A 17,022-nucleotide genomic window follows, 5' to 3' on the forward strand; every position below is an offset into this window, starting at 1 on the left:
CCCCGCCCAAAAAGCACCCGACGGAGAATGCAGAGAGGAATCCCCCCCAGGCAAGAGGAGCCCACAAGAGAAGGATAAAGGGCACAGGGCCCCAGGCCCCGACCCAAGCCGCCAAGCCGAGAAAAGGCTGGAGCAGGGCCCCCTGTCCGAGCGGGCCGAGAGCCCTCCCAACTCCGGCGGCGAGTCCTGCCGCACCCCCGGGAGCCCGCCCCCCCAACCCGGCAAGGCAGAGACGGCCCCAGCCGCCGCGCCCCGGACCAGCCCCGCCCCCAGACCCAGGAAAGTGAAGGCCCGTGCCGGCCCCGGTCGGAGGACAGTCAACTCTACACCCCCAGGAGCCTCATATCCCACCCGCCCCATGATTCTCCCCCCAATCTTGATTGATAAACCCACACCCACAACCCCACAGGACCCACCCAACAGACACAGACACAGACACTCACACACTCACACACGAGCGCCACGAAAAACAAAAATATTTGTTTTTTAATCCAAAATTTTTTTCAAATGAACAATCTTTTGGCCTGGATCTAGCTCCATGCTCAGTGAACAAGTGAATGAAGGTGTTGACTCGTGAGTCACCGTTCAGTAAAGTGATTCACGGGTTTTGAACGATTCGTTCAAACTCGCACATCACGACAACAACGCAGCATGAGTCAGCCTGCAGGAATCAGGAAGTCCCGACTCTCCGACTCTCCAGCAGTCCTGCAGCAGTCATGGCTGATTCCCAGGCAGGTAAGACGGACCTCTATTCTTCGTTTCTCCTCTGAAAGCTCCTGCAGGGGGCACCAGCGGGGCTGGGGGTGTGGCCGCTGGGGGTGTTAGGGCTAGGGACTGGGGGGTTGGGGCTGTTGGTGCCGTTGCGGCCGGGGGTGTTGAGGCTGGGGGTGTAGCCGCTGGGGCTGGGGGTACTGGGGGGTTCTGGGGTTGTTAGGGCTGGGGAATGGGGGTGTTGAGGCTGGGGGCCGGGGGTGTTGAGAGATAGGGGGTGTTGGGGCCGGGGGTTCTGGGGGTTCTGGGGGTGCTGGGGGCCGGGGTTGTTGGGGCCGGAGATGTTGGGGCCGCAGGTGTTGGAGGTTCGGGGTGTTGGGGCCGGAGGTGCTGGAGGTTGGGGGTGTTGGGGCTGGGGGTGTTGGAGGTTGGGGGTGTTGGAACCGGAGGTGTTGGGGCCGGAGGTGCTGGAGGTTGGGGGTGTTGGGGCTGGGGGTGTTGGAGGTTGGGGGTCACTGACCTTAAAGATGATCTTCAACGACTCTCCAGAGAACTGGAGAAGAAGGACGCCATGTTGTCCAGCTTCATGGAGGGAGCCGTGGTTTACTGTTCAGGACCTTCAGGACACAGTTGGTGGGATCCTGCCACCTGTCCTCGCTCCTCCTCCTGCTCCACCCCCAACCATCAGCCGCCATGGTTGGAGGTGGTAATCCATGGTCGTAAGGGATGCTCCGGAGCAGCGGCCTCACCTCCTGGACTCAGTCTGTCCAACTATGACGCTCCGCTGGCTGATGGTGTCCCCGTCCACCCAGCTGATGGTCCTGCTCCTGCTGCTACAGCCCCAGTAGCTCCTCACCTGGATCTCCCTTCTCCTGTAGCTCCTCACCTGGATCTCCCTCCTCCTGTAGCTCCTCACCTGGATCTCAATTCTCCGGTAGCTCCTCACCTGGATCTCCCTTCTCCTGTAGCTCTGGATCTCCCTCCTCCTGCGCCCCCAACAGCAGTATCCTCTTCATCGCCGGAGGGTAACAGCGCTGGAGCGACCTCCCTCTCCTCTGGACAGCCAGACCAGCGACCCTCTTCCCATCAGAAGACTTCCGCTTCTCGCCGCAGATTCCTGCAGGAAGCCGTGATGAGACACTCCTGCAGTCGGCCTCGCTCCGTCACCGTCAGCGTCACAGCCTCACCACAGAACCAGCCTGCCCGGCCGTCCCCTTGTCTTGTCTTGTCTTGTCTTGTCTTGTCTTGTCTTGTCTTGTCTTGTCTTGTCTTGTCTTGTCTTGTCTTGTCTTCTCTTCTCTTCTCTTCTCTTCTCTTCTCTTCTCTTCAATTCAACTTTATTTATAAAGCACCAAACACAAAACAGCCATTTCTCAGAGCTTTTAACAGAGAAAAGAGAAAAACCCAACAAATCCACATGAGCAGCAGATTTATTTGTGACTGTGGAAAGAAAAACTCCTCGAACCTTTATAGAACCCAGAGTCAGAGGTGGAGGCTTTCTGAGGACTGGTCGGGGGGAGGGGGGTGGAGCAGGAGGAGGAGCGAGGACAGGTGGCAGGATCCCACCAACTGTGTCCTGAAGGTCCTGAACGGTGGCGTTGAACGAGGACAGCTGTTTAGACTGGTCCACGGCTCCCTCCATGAAGCTGGACAACATGGCGTCCTTCTTCTCCAGTTCTCTGGAGAACCGTCGAAGATCATCTTTAAGGTCAGTGATGGTCTGATTGGCTGTTTGGAGTAAAATATTATGCTCAGAAGACAGTAAACTCCCGGAGCTTTGACGCTCTCTTCCCCCCTCTATCCACCTAGTTTTAGTCCATGTAGGTACTAATGATAGTACCCACCCCGCCGGCAATCTGAAGTGACTAAGAAGGACTTTAATGAGCTTTTTAAGTTTTGAACTAACTGTGGAAGGTCAGTTTTTATCTCCGGGCCCATTCCCACACTTGGTCGAGGCTCAGCTGGCTTCAGCAGAATGTTCAGCCTGAACACGTTCCTGACTTCCGCCTGCAGAACCACAATCTAGGTTTAGTTGATAACTTGAACTGGTTCTGGAACCGTCCCTCCTTCTTCCTCCTGACGGACTCCGAAGTCAGAAGGAGGAAAAGGTCAAAAGGGACGACGGACGCTTCCCGTTCATCAGTGGTTTTCTTCTCGAGAGTGTGTGTGTGTCTGGAAATAGAACGAGAAGCCACAGGAAGGACCTTAGCACTCGGTTGTATGTCGACCAAATCCATGTCAATATGTAAATGAGGACAACCCCCTCCCTGCCCTCAGCACTGTTTTGTGTTTTCCAAATTTATTTTATACAAAGGTATTTTTTGTCTGTTTACATTCCATGGACACGCCCCCGTGTGTCCTTCCTCGTGGACTCCTCAGGCTGCTGTTGGCAGCACCAGCACCCCTACTGTCCTTTTCTGTGAACTACATCCTCATCATCTGTGTTCTCAAAACAAAACCTTCTTCCTGCTGCCCCCTCACCCTCTAACAACCAAACCCTTCCTGTGGAGACTGTGTCTGTCCCACCACCATTTTATCTAAGACCAGATGATCCCACAGGAGAGGAGTTAATCATAGGAATCTGATAAAAATCAAACTGCCTCCAGAGGTAAACAAAATCCCACAACAATCAGATGTGGACTGTTAAATATTCCTTCTCTATTGTCTAAATCTTTACTTGTAAGTGATCTGATAATAGATGACTAATGTGATTTCTGTCCCCTCACTGAGACCTGGTTAAAAAGAGACGAATATCTCAGCCTAAATGAAGCAACTCCCACCACCCATGTTAACCATCATGTCCCTGGAGGAACTGGACGAGGAGGAGGAGGAGCATCTATCTAGAACTCTAGTCTTCTTATTGATCCCAGAACTAAAATTAACCAGAAATCCTTTGAAAGTCTCACTCTGGATCTCATGACTCTGACCAGAAAACCCAGCAGCAGTTCTATTTGTCCTAGTGTCCCGTCCTCCTGGACCATACTCTGAATGTCTCTCTCTACTTTAGTACTGAGCTCAGATAAAGTCCTTATAGTGGGAGACTTTAACATTCATGTAGATGTTGACAATGAGCCTTAGCATAGCATTTAGCTCTTTACTGGACACAATGGGATTTTCACAGAAGGTGAATGAACCCACTCATTATCTTCATCACACACTTGATCTTGTCCTCACTTATGGTATTGACATTGATGAATTGATGGTTCTTCCCCACAACCCTCTGTTGTCGGATCACTTCCTGTTATCATTTGAATTTACATTAACTGGCTTCATAGCCCCGGAAAATAAACTGAAATATAAGAGATATCTATCAGACAATGCTGGAGCCAAATTCAGGGAAGTACTCCCATCAATATTTACTTCAGTTCCATCCGTGGATCCAGCAGTAAACAGCTGTCACACCATTAGCATTAGCATTAGCCCTACTCAGGCTGACTTGGTTGTAGATGGAACAGCAGCCTTACTTCACTCCACACTTGATTCCATTGCTCCCTTGAAGATGAAAGCAACAACTCAGAGGAGGATAGCTCCATGGTATAATGATAATGAGAACTTTAAAGAAATCAGCAGGAAAATTAGAGAAGAAATGGTACTTAACTCAGAAGTATTTCATACAGCCTGGAGAGATAGTTTGTTAATCTATAAAAAATCCCTTCGCAAAACCCGAAATACCTCCTATTCCTCCTTAATAGAAGAAAACAAGAACAATCCTAGATTTCTCTTCAGTACTATAGCCAGGCTGACAAAAAGTCACAGCTCTGTGGAACCTCATATCCCTTTAACTTTGAGCAGTAATGACTTCGTAAACTTCTTTAATGACAAAATTCTAACTCTTAGGGATAAAATTAAAGATTCACTGCCCAGTGCAGTCGCAGATCGATCAACTACATCTTCAGACTTGTTAGTGGAGCCTGATTTCCAGTTATTCAGCTTCCACTCTATAGAAGTCCTTGAGTTCTCCTCAATCATGGCTTCATCTAAACCAGGGGTTCTCATTTCCGGGCCTTGAAGACCGGTGTCCTGCACGTTTTTGCTCTCTCCCAGCTTCAGCACAACTCGATCTGATGATGATGTCATCGTATAGCTTGTAAAAAAGCCAAGTAACCAGCCCCTTATTGGATTCAGGTGTGTTGCAACTGGGAGGAACCTGAAACATGCAGGACGCCGGCCCTCCAGGCCTGGAATTGAGAACCCCTGGTCTAAACCAACAACTTGCCTGCTAGATCCAATCCCCACTAAACTGTTTAAATATATTTTCCCCGTGATTAGTACATCTATACTAGATCAGATCAACATATCTCTAATAGCAGGTTATGTAACACAAGCCTTTAAGGTTGCTGTTGTTAAACCTCTTCTTAAAAAAACAACCTTGACCAGGTGTCTTAGCAAGTTACAGGCCAATAGCCAACCTTCCTTTATTTCTAAAATCCGACAAGAACAGGAAGTAGTTTCAGTCAGAGTATCAATATCCAACATTCCTTTATTTCTAAAATCCTACAGGAACAGGAAGTAGTTTCAGTCACTGAGTATCAATATCCAACCTCCTTTAGTTCTAAAATCCTACAGGAAGTAGTTTCAGTCACTCAGTATCAATATCCAACCTCCTTTATTTCTAAAATCCTACAGGAAGTAGTTTCAGTCACTGAGTATCAATATCCAACCTCCTTTATTTCTAAAATCCTAGAAAAAGTGATTAAAAGTCAGTCATGTGACCATTTAAGCTAAAATAACTTATCTGAGTCTTTCCAGTCGGTTTTAGATTCATCAGAGCTCAGAGACTCTCTGATCAGAGTTATTGATCAGCTTCTCTTGGCCTCAGACAAAGAACTGGTCTCTGTTCTGGTCCTGTTAGAGCTCAGTGCTGCATTGGTACTATTGATCAGAACATTGATGCTATTGATCAGAACATTGATGCTATTGATCAGAACATTGATACTATTGATCATCACATCCTACTACAGAGACTAGAACACATCATCGGGCTTAAAGGTACAGCACTAAATTGGTTCTGATCATATTTATCAGACAGGTTCCACTTCGTTCATGTTCACGATGACGCTTCAGTCCAGACTGAAGTTAAACATGGAGTTCCACAGGGTTCTGTCTTAGGTCCTATACTTTTTACTTTATACATGCTTCCTGTAGGGAATATTATTGAAAAACACTCCATTATCTTCCATTGATATGCAGATGACACATAAATCTATTTATCTATGGAACCTGAGGATAATAACCAACGTTCTAAACTAGAAGCCGTCTTGAAGACATAAAGGTTGGATGAGATGTAATTTCCTGCTCCTGAACTCTGATAAAACTGAAATTATTATATTTGTCCCAAAACATGTGAGAGAGAAATGATCTAAAGATCTAGTACCACTAGATGGTATTACTTTGTCCTCCGGTACCACTGTGAGGAACCTGGGAGTTCTTTTGGACCAGGATTTATTCTTCAACTCCCACATTATTCAAATCTGCAGGACTGCCTTTTTTCACCTCCGCAATATTTCCAACATTAGAAAAATGCTGACTCAGACTGATGCTGAAAAAGTAATCCATCATTTGTAGAGTAACGTCGGGGAGTAACATCAGGGAGTAACGTGTCGGTGTTGTCTGGGTCTATGTGGTCTCCATAGAATCCAGATCTATGTGGTCTCCATGGAGTCTGGGTCTTCTGGACTGTGCAGGCCTGTTCTGGGACCATACACCCCCGTTAACATCCTGCTGTTCCTACTTTTTCCAGCAGAGCTGAGGCTGGTGGTGCTGGGTGGGACCCAGACCAGGACAGAGACCGGGAAAGACCTGGTCTGCACCATCCTGGGCCTGCAAGACCAGGAGCAGGGCCATAGTGACCCAGCTCGTCAGCACTGCAGGAAGCACCGAGGGGAGGCGGCAGGCAGACGGGTGAGTGTCACTACTGCAATTTGCAGAAGTTACCACAATTGAAAGTACCTAACTGTACTCCCTGTATAGTTACCACAAATGAAAGTACCTAACTGCACTCCCTGGATAGTTACCGCTACTGAAAGTACCTAACTGTACTCCCTGGACAGTTACCGCAACTGAAAGTACCTAACTGTACTTCCCTGAACAGTTACCGCAAATAACAGTACCTATATGTACTCCCTGGACCGTTACCGCAAATAAAAGTACCTAACTGTACTGCCTGGATAGTTACCACAAATGAAAGTACCAAACTGTACTCCATGGATAGTTACCGCAAAGAAAAGTACCTAACTGTACTCCCTGGACAGTTACCGCAAATGAATGTACCTAACTGTACTCCATGGATGGTTTATGCAACTGAAAGTACCTAACTGTACTCCCTGGATAGTTACCACAAATGAAAGTACCTAACTTTACTCCCTGGACAGTGACCGCAAATGAAAGTACCTAACTGTACTGCCTGGATAGTTACCGCAAATAAAAGTACCTATCTGTACTGCCTGGATAGTTACCACAAATGAAAGTACCAAACTGTACTCCATGGATAGTTACCGCAAAGAAAAGTACCTAACTGTACTCCCTGGACAGTTACCGCAAATGAAAGTACCTAACTGTACTCCATGGATAGTTACCGCAAAGGAAAGTACCTAACTGTACTCCATGGATAGTTACTGCAAATGAAAGTAGCTAACTGTACTCCCTGGATGGTTTCTGCAAATGAAAGTACCTAACTGTACTCCATGGATAGTTACTGCAAAGGAAAGTACCTAACTGTACTCCATGGATAGTTACTGCAAATGAAAGTAGCTAACTGTACTCCCTGGATAGTTACCGCAAAGAAAAGTACCTAACTGTACTCCCTGGACAGTTCCCGCAAATGAAAGTACCTAACTGTAGTCCCTGGACAGTTACCGCAACTGAAAGTACCTAACTGTACTCCATGGATAGTTACTGCAAAGGAAAGTACCTAACTCTACTCCATGGATAGTTCCCGCAAGTGAAAGTACCTAACTGTACTCCATGGATAGTTACTGCAAATGAAAGTACCTAACTGTACTCCATGGATAGTTACTGCAAATGAGTTCTACCTGTCGTCCAGTGGTGCAGTTCTACCTGTAATCCAGTGGTACAGTTCTAGCTGTAGTCTCGTAGTACAGTTCTACCTGTCGTCCTGTGGTACAGTTCTCCCTGTAGTCCAGCGGTGCACTTCTACCTGTAGTCCAGCAGTACAGTTTGAGCTGTAGTCGAGTAGTACAGTTCTACCTTTCATCCAGCAGTAAAGTTCTCCCTGTAGTCCAGTGGTACAGTTCTACCTGTCGTCCAGTGGTACAGTTCTACCTGCCGTCCAGTGGTGCAATTCTACCTGTAACCACTTCATACTAGCAGTAAAGTTCTCACTGTAACCACTGTAGTCCAGTGGTACAGCTCTACCTGTAGTCCAGCGTTACAGTTCTCTCTGTAGTCCAGTGGTACAGTTCTACCTGTCATCCAGCAGTACAATTCTACCTGTAACCACTGTAGTCCAGCATTTCAGTTCTACCTGTAGTCCAGCAGTACAGTTCTACGTGTGTCAAGCAGTACAGTTCTACCAGTAGTCCAGCAGTACAGTTCTACCTGTAACCACTGCAGTCCAGCATTACAGTTCTACCTGTAGTCCAGTGGTACAGTTCTACCTGTATTCCAGTGGTACAGTTCTCCCTGTCGTCCAGTGGTACAGTTCTACCAGTAGTCCAGTGGTACAGTTCTCCCTGTCGTCCAGTGGTACAGTTCTCCCTGTCGTCCAGTGGTACAGTTCTACCAGTAGTCCAGTGGTACAGTTCTACCTGTAACCACTGCAGTCCAGCATTACAGTTCTACCTGTATTCCAGTGGTACAGTTCTCCCTGTCGTCCAGTGGTACAGTTCTACCAGTAGTCCAGTGGTACAGTTCTACCAGTAGTCCAGTGGTACAGTTCTACCTGTAACCACTGCAGTCCAGCATTACAGCTCTACCTGTAGTCCAGTGGTACAGTTCTACCTGTATTCCAGTGGTACAGTTCTCCCTGTCGTCCAGTGGTACAGTTCTACCTGTAGTCCAGTGGTACAGTTCTACCTGTATTCCAGTGGTACAGTTCTCCCTGTCGTCCAGCGGCACAGTTCTACCTTTAACCACTGTAGTCCAGCGGCATTGTTCTACCTGTCATCCAGCGGTACAGTTCTACCTGTAACCACTGTAGTCCAGTGGCACAGTTCTACCTGTCATCCAGCGGTACAGTTCTACCTGTAACCACTGTAGTCCAGCAGTACAGTTTTACTTGTACTCAGGCGGTACAGTTCTACTTGTAACCACCGTAGTCCAGCGGTGCAGTTCTACCTATAACCACTGTAGTCCAGCAGTACAGTTTTACTTGTAACGACTGTAGTCAAGCGGTACAATTCTAGCTGTAGTCCAGCGGTGCAGTTCTACCTGCAGTTCAGCAGTACGGTTTTACTTGTAATCACTGGAGTTCAGCGGTACAGTTCTATCTGTAATCCAGCGGTGCAGTTCTATCTGTAATCCAGCGGTGCAGTTCTATCTGTAATCCAGCGGTGCAGTTCTATCTGTAATCCAGCAGTGCAGTTCTACATGTAGTCCAGCAGTCCAGCTCTACTTGTATCTACTGTAGTTCAGCGGTACAGTTCCACCTGCAGTCCAGCAGTACAGTGCTACCTGTAACCACTGTAGTTCAGCGGTACAGTTCTACCTGTAGTCCAGAAGTCCAGTTCTAGTTGTATCTACTGTAGTTCAGCGGTACAGTTCCACCTGCAGTCCAGCAGTTCAGTTTTTCCTCTCGTCCAGCGATACAGCTCTACCTGTAGACCAGTGGCACAGTTCTACCTGTAATCACTGTAGTTCAGCGGTAAAGTTCTACCTGTAGTCCAGCTTTACAGTTCTACCTGTAACCACGATTAACCAGCGGTACAGTTCTACCTGTCGTCCATTGGTACAGTTCTACCTGTAATCACTGTATTTCAGTGGTAAAGTTCTCCCTGTAGTCCAGCGGTACAGTTCTACCTGTAACCACAATTGTCCAGTGGTACAGTTCTACCTGAAGGGTAGAACCTTCAGAGTGTCTCTCAACCATATAATTTCAGAGTCCGGCAATCTGCTGTACGGTGTGCCCCAAGGCTCTGTTTTGGGACCTCTCCTGTTCTTGTTGTATGTTCTTCCTCTCGGTCAGATAGTCCAACAGTACAGTGACGTGTACTACCACCAGATGATCTTCAGTTGTACTGTTCATTTAAGACCTCCGAGGTCCACAAACTGAGCTCCTTAATCAGCTGTCTCACACAAGTCAAGCAGTGGTTCAGTGGAAATAGTCTACAACTAAACTCTGCCAAAACGGAGACAGTTATTATGTCCCCAGATAGTGGTCCCCCCGCTATCAAACAGTACCTGGGTGAACTGAACCTTTCAGCCAAAACAAAGCTGAGGAACTTAGGGCTGATCTTTGACCCGTCCATGTCCCTGGATCATCTCTGTAGACAGCTGGTAAAGACCTGCTTCTTTCAGTTACCTAACGTCACCAAGCTCAGGTCCATGATGTCCAGAGAAGACCTCCAAATGATCATCCATGCATTGTGTCCTCACGCCTGGACGACTGCAACAGCCTCTTCACAGCCTCAACAAAGAAGAGCTGCTCGGTTCCAGTTAGTCCAGAACTCAGCCTCCAGACTTTAGAGCAGCACCACCAGGAGGAACCATCTTCCCCCTGGGTTAAGATCTCTTCACTGGCTCCCTGCTGAGCTTCTTGGTGCTAACGCTTCAGCCCTACATGGTCCAGCTCCTCCTTACATTACTGACCTCATAAAGCCCTACAGCTCCACTCGGAGCTTGAGAACGTCTGGGCAGAACCTGTTAAAGGTTCCACGTACCTGCTTTAAAACTCGGGGAGGCCGATCATTCAAAGCTGCTGCGCCCCGACTTTGGAATGAACTCCTACTGGACCTGGGCTCCCTGGACTCAGCGGACATCTTTAAAAAGTTCTGGACTCAGCGGACATCTTTAAAAAGTTCTGGACTCGGGGGACATCTTTATAAAGCCTTTAAACATGTGTTTGCCAAAGCATTCTACTCCCCGAGCAACTCCTCCACCTCTTTAGCTCCACCTGTTTATTGGCTGGAGGAGCACCAGATCCTCTGGCTTTAATGAAACATTTGGACACCTTGCAAATAGTGAAGCTCATTGTTTGACGGTGGTGTTCCTCCTTCTTCCTGCAGGTGTTGCTGGTCTCCACGCCGGCCTGGTTCAGCTCCTCCTGCCCTCCAGAGCAGAGGAAGCGGCTCATCTCGTCCTTCATCGCCCAGTCCAGCCCCGGGCCACGTGCCTTCCTGCTGTGCGTGCCTGTGCAGCGGCGGGCGGACGGCGAGGCCGCAGCGCTGGCCGTCCTGCAGGAGCTGCTGGGCCCGGCGGCCGTGGCCTCCAACACTCTGGTACTCTTCACCCACCTGGAGGTGCTGGAGGACGAGCCGCTGGAGGACTACCTCTTCACCTGGCGCAAGGACCTACTGCAGCTGGTGGGGCGATGCGGGGACCGCTACCACACGCTGGAGGTGGAGGACCAGGCCAGGGCTGTGGAAGAGCTGCTGGAGAAGGTGGAGCGGTTGGAGCACCTGAGCTGCCCCCTGTACCAGAAGACGGAGAGGATGCTGAGAGAGAAACAGGTAGAGGTCGCCACGCGGAGGAAAGGCCAGGAGCACCACCTGACGGAGGAAGACCTGGAAGCAGCTCGGGACGAAGCGGAGAGCAACGTCAGTGATCTGGATGTCTCCGTGGATAATCTCTTCCCCTCCGTCCCCGATCCTCCACCCTCCAGCGCCCCCTGCTTCCTCTGGGCCTGGGTGCAGTGGCTGTCCCGGCTGGTGAGGAGGGAGGCTCTGCTGGGCGCCCTGGTGGGGTTACTGGTCGGAGGGCCGTACGGTGGCGTGGTCGGAGCATCGGTGGGCTGCGTCGCTATCGAAGTGCAGCGCAGAAAGAACGCAAAATCTGAGTGACTCAGATCACAAAGATTATAACAATGTTAATTCAAGGGTTATTTCAATGTCATTACAATGGTTATTACAATGTTATTGCAATGATAATTACTATGATTACTACATCATTGAAAGATCATTAAAATGTTACTACAATGTTATGACAATGATTGTTACATGGTTATTATAATAACCATTGTAATAACCCTTGAAATAACATTGTTATCTGTATATACAGATATACAGGATTATCTGTATAATCCTGAGATTTATGGATGTACCTAGAGGGCGCTCTCGGCTCCAGGTGGGAGTTACCTAGCAGGAAGTCTATGTGTTGTTATGGCACTACTTTACATGCGGCTGCTCTGCGTATTGATCCACGGTATGTGGGTGTGTCGGTGACGGGGAGTTCACAGGGCAAAGTTGAGAGTTCATGCCTGCGACATGCTTGTGCTGTATGTTCGTGACATTAATAGGAATAAAGACGCACTTTGGAACAAACCCCTCTGGATTATTTTTACACTCTGTAATCGCACATGGTGTCAGAACTTAACCTAGAAGATGGCGGAGTTTCCACCTCCTGACAACTTTGATTTCACCCGTCCTCAACTTTGGCCGGAATGGCGCCAATGAGAAACTGCTTCTTCCCAAATGTTGGACTAACAGACTTAAGAACTCCTTTGTCCCTCAGGCCTTCAGCTTTCAGATTGCAACAGAACTGCACAAAGAAACGGAGAAGTACAGGTCTGTACTCTGCTGTATTCATTGTGGAAAGAAGCAGAACAAGTAGTCAAGACGTTCAGATTTGCGGAGGGGGGCAACGCTCAGAAATACAACATCGTACTGGGCAAGATGGACAATTATTTAATTCCTAAAGTCAGGGTCATCCACGAGCGAGGCCGCTTTCATCAGCGGGTGCAAAGACATGGAGCGAGTGCAGAGGAGTTCACCAGGAGTTCACCAGGAGTTCACCAGGAGTCCACCAGGAGTTCACCAGGATTTCACCAGGAGTTCACCAGGAGCCCACTGGAAATGGCGGACACATGCGTTTGCAGAAGTGAAGAATGAAAACATTTGTGACAGGTTAGTGGTCGGAGTATTGGATAAAGAAGTCTCTGGAAGGTTGCAATTGACTCCCAACTTAACTTTAGACAAAGAGTTGAGGTAGTGAGACAGTCGGAGCAAATTAAAGGACATGTTAATGAGCAAGGTCCTCGTCCCGCCTTCAGCAGACGCTGCTTAATGAAGTTGCTAAAAGAGGGCAATATACAGCAAAGCTGGAGCGCCGCCATGTTCAGCCGGGGGGCAAAAAGTCCAACTGGAAACCAGCACAGGACAAGTGAGGAAAAGGCTGCTAAAGATGTGGAACATCTCACGCCACAGGAGACCAATGTCCAGCCAGGAATGCAGAATGTCATTGGTGCAGGAAGACAGGACATCATGCTGCTGTTTGTCCAACGGTAGTTGTCAATGAGGTCAGCGGATGTGCAGATAGTTACAGACAGTGACACAGCATGTCTGGGCGAGGTAAGACAGGTGGAGGACTCCAATGACGCGTGGACTGTGAAATTCCCAATTCAGGACATCTTTGTAGATTTTACAATCGATCCCGGGGCCGATACGAGTGTTATCTCTGAAAAGACTTTCAGTCTCAACTTAAAGAGAGTTGTGTGGCGGACTTCTACTCCAGTTCAAAAGAACAACACCACCATCCATAGGACAAGTCCACTTGGTCTTTATTTGTCCCAAAACAGTGCCGGTGCTCAATATTTACAGTGAAAAAATCTATTTACTGCGAAAGAGGAAAAAAAAACACAACCTGATCTCAGCTCTGCAATCAGCTGACTGCTTTAAAGGGGACATATCATGCTAAATCCACTTTTTTAGCCCTTAAATGCATGTTGTTGTATATTTAGAGTGTTTAGAAGTACAGAAAAGTTCAAAGTAGTCTCTTCAGGTGCTCCGTTGATATCTTTATATTCTGTTTTGGTCATATTTTGCGATCGGTTTCGATTTTTCTGTTCTCTATTATGTTTTTTGAACAATGACGTCACAGTATTCTCAGCGGAACTGCCAAATTAGGACATCGACACTTCGAGCAATCCGCCATTTTTGTTTCTCGCTGCGATTTTGTAGTCCAACCTAAGTTACGAGAGGATAAGTCGAAATGTTCGGTTGTTGGATGTAGTAACCCACAAGCTTCGTTACACCGTCTCCCAGCATCAGAACCTTTTCGAAGTGCCTGGTTGAGTTTTATTTTTCACAGAAATGTACCCACATCTGTGGGTAAGGTCATTTTTGTGTGCGCGAATCACTTTAAGGACGACTGCTTCAGCAACCTCCGCCAGTATAAAGAAGGATTTGCCGAAAGACTTCGTCTGATTGAGCGGTCAGTTCCTTCTATCTATGGAGACGACGAACAGAGCACTTCGGTAAGCTGTATATAACGCTAAAAAGTGTGATGATAAGACGTCCCTGTCATTGTTTTGTTAGCATTAGCAGTTGCACCGTCTTCATATGTTAGCACTGTGTGCTCGTTTTAGATTAGAATGTAACTTCTGTGTTAAATAGTCGTTGTAATACAGGCAGTATTGTAGTAGTGGGCATGGATGGAGAAGTTAGTGTAAATATAGTAACACACCATTGCGTTACATCCATATGAAGACGTTGTTCTTCAGGTGCATCATGGTCATTTTCATCTCGCTCCGCCGGGTCCGACTCTGGCTCCAACATGTATGGCTGGATGGACAAATCTTCTGTTGTTGACATTTTGTAAATAATGTGTGAATATAAAGTTTCTGCGCCGCTAGATAATTGTATCTGTTCTATCAAACTACAAAGATGGCCGAACAGGGTGGAGTTGAACCGAGTGTCACCTCTGCAACCTGGAGAGGAGGCGGGGTATGAAGAGACCGCCCCAAAACGAGTTGCTCTCAGAAGCACATCAGAAAAGGGGTAGAAAAGGGGCCTGTGGAGCTCTAATAATGAGGAATTCAGACCCAAGCATTGCAGTTTCGCGTTGTATAGACCACAACTGTATGATTTATATGTAAAAAGGAAGGATTTAAAAGCATGATATGTCTCCTTTAATAAATTTGCTTTTCAAGGCCCGTTGCTTCCTCCAGCATCTCCAGAGTGTAGGTGGGAAATGGAGTGTCCTTTTAAAGAGGAGGTGAATATTTATTATCATTTCTTGATGATTGGTTGATTGAAGTTTACCACACCCATGGGAGGGTTTACCTGTTAAAAAGCAGGTAGGAGGCTGTAGGAAAGTGTAGGAAGCTGTATGAAGCTGTAGGAAGCTGTAGGAGGCTGTAGGAAGCTGTAGGAGGCTGTAGAAGGCTGTAGGAAGCTCTATGAAGCTGTAGGAAGCTGTAGGAGGCTGTAGGAGGCTGTAGGAGGCTGTATGTCGACACTGAACAAAAGCATTTTTCATACCAAATCTGAAAATAATCCCACTCAGAAAAGTAAATTAATAATTAATCAAAATATCTCCTGGTCACACCCCCGGCCTGGTAGAGCATGAGACTCTCAGTCTCCAGGTAGAGGGTTCATGTCCCCTGTCCAGCTCAGTAGGTAGAGCATGAGACTCTCACTCTCAAGGTAGAGGGTTCATGTCCCACGCCGGGCGCCACCTTCCTGTGGGCTCTCCACCTTCCTGTGGGCTCTCCACCTGCAGGAAGGTTCTTAATGGTGCAATGTGATCTGGGTGACGGTGCTCAGACTGACACCACCACCACCCGGAAACGGATCAGAGGGAGAAGATGGATGGATGACCTACACAGAGATACTGCAGTCAGTGCAGATGCACGTAGCTATCGACCGGGAGGATCTGTTACTGCAGTCCCATGACGGACAACTAAAGCCTGTAGCGTACTGCTGAGGACAATGACTGATGCTGAGAAGTGTAATGCACTAATCTAAAAGGAGTGTCTTGTGCCAGTATGTACTTGTGAGAAGTTTTCAAGGTACTTATATGGCCTAAACACTTTTATCTTGCAGAGTAATCACAAACCACTCATTAACAGCAAAGACCTAGGGTACGTCCCTCCTAACTCCTTAACTATCGACTTTACCTTAACCCCTGGATGACATCACGGGGTTAGTGAAAGGTGTTAGGAGGCTTCCTAAAGGAGTTAGTAAAGGTGTTAGGAGGCTTCCTAAAGGAGTTAGTGAAAGGTGTTAGGAGGCTTCCTAAAGGAGTTAGTGAAAGGTGTTAGGAGGCTTCCTAAAGGAGTTAGTAAAGGTGTTAGGAGGCTTCCTAAAGGAGTTAGTAAAGGTGTTAGGAGGCTTCCTAAAGGAGTTAAGGAAAGGTGTTAGGAGGCTTCCTAAAGGAGTTAGTGAAAGGTGTTAGGAGGCTTCCTAAAGGAGTTAGTAAAGGTGTTAGGAGGCTTCCTAAAGGAGTTAGTGAAAGGTGTTAGGAGGCTTCCTAAAGGAGTTAGTGAAAGGTGTTAGGAGGCTTCCTAAAGGAGTTAGTAAAGGTGTTAGGAGGCTTCCTAAAGGAGTTAAGGAAAGGTGTTAGGAGGCTTCCTAAAGGAGTTAGTGAAAGGTGTTAGGAGGCTTCCTAAAGGAGTTAGTAAAGGTGTTAGGAGGCTTCCTAAAGGAGTTAGTGAAAGGTGTTAGGAGGCTTCCTAAAGGAGTTAGTGAAAGGTGTTAGGAGGCTTCCTAAAGGAGTTAAGGAAAGGTGTTAGGAGGCTTCCTAAAGGAGTTAGTGAAAGGTGTTAGGAGGCTTCCTAAAGGAGTTAAGGAAAGGTGATAGGAGGCTTCCTAAAGGAGTTAGTGAAAGGTGTTAGGAGGCTTCCTAAAGGAGTTAGTAAAGGTGTTAGGAGGCTTCCTAAAGGAGTTAGTGAAAGGTGTTAGGAGGCTTCCTAAAGGAGTTAGTGAAAGGTGTTAGGAGGCTTCCTAAAGGAGTTAGTAAAGGAGATCACGGTGGTGAGGCAGTCAGACTTTCACTTAGTGATGTCATAATAATGCGACGGCGGCTCTAGTTAGTGACGTCTGCCATGGTGGGGAAAGAACTACAAGTTTCTGAAAATGGACTAGAAAAAGTTCCTCTGGGTTCTAGATGATTTCAAGTGGTTCTAGGCAGATTATTGCTTTGGTAACTTACATGATCTGCTCCTTTTTCAGTCATCCTGAGTTTCCCTGAAGCTCCGATGAGCGGGTTCCTTTAAATGTTGTCGCCGCAAGGAATTGTGGGGGAACATGAGCTGGTCTCCTTTGGTAAAGGAAGCATCAGTGGTTCCTAGGCTAAAGGAAGTTCTAAAGGAAGCGTCAGTGGTTCCTATGGAGGTTCTAAAGGAAGCATCAGTGGTTCCTAGGCTAAAGGAGGTTCTAAAGGAAGCGTCAGTGGTTCCTATGGAGGTTCTAAAGGAAG

The 17,022-nt window shown here is 47.6% G+C and overlaps 1 protein-coding gene across 2 annotated transcripts; it reads left to right on the forward strand.

The window, feature by feature from the left end:
• The first annotated feature begins 641 nt into the window (after positions 1-641).
• On the forward strand, positions 642-12,144 carry LOC308124556 (GTPase IMAP family member 9). Of its 2 annotated transcripts, none has more exons than XM_080487625.1 (3): positions 642-735; positions 6,452-6,612; positions 10,893-12,144. In XM_080487625.1, exons 1-3 carry the CDS (start codon positions 717-719, stop codon positions 11,664-11,666), a joined length of 954 nt encoding a protein of 317 aa, XP_080343751.1. In that variant the 5' UTR covers positions 642-716; the 3' UTR covers positions 11,667-12,144. The 2 variants fall into 2 exon arrangements, with proteins under 2 accessions (XP_080343751.1, XP_080343752.1); XM_080487626.1 differs by having other exon boundaries at positions 712-735; positions 6,455-6,612.
• Positions 12,145-17,022: the final 4,878 nt, after the last annotated feature.

Source organism: Lipophrys pholis (genome assembly GCF_963383615.2).
Source record: "Lipophrys pholis genome assembly, chromosome: 19".
NCBI classification, from domain to species: Eukaryota; Metazoa; Chordata; class Actinopteri; order Blenniiformes; family Blenniidae; genus Lipophrys; species Lipophrys pholis.

What these genes read in the sequence shown, in the direction of transcription:
- LOC308124556 (XM_080487625.1), top strand. An exon ending in GGGAGGCGGCAGGCAGACGG is followed by an intron (nt 6,613 to 10,892) that starts GTGAGTGTCACT and finishes TTCTTCCTGCAG; the next exon opens with GTGTTGCTGGTCTCCACGCC.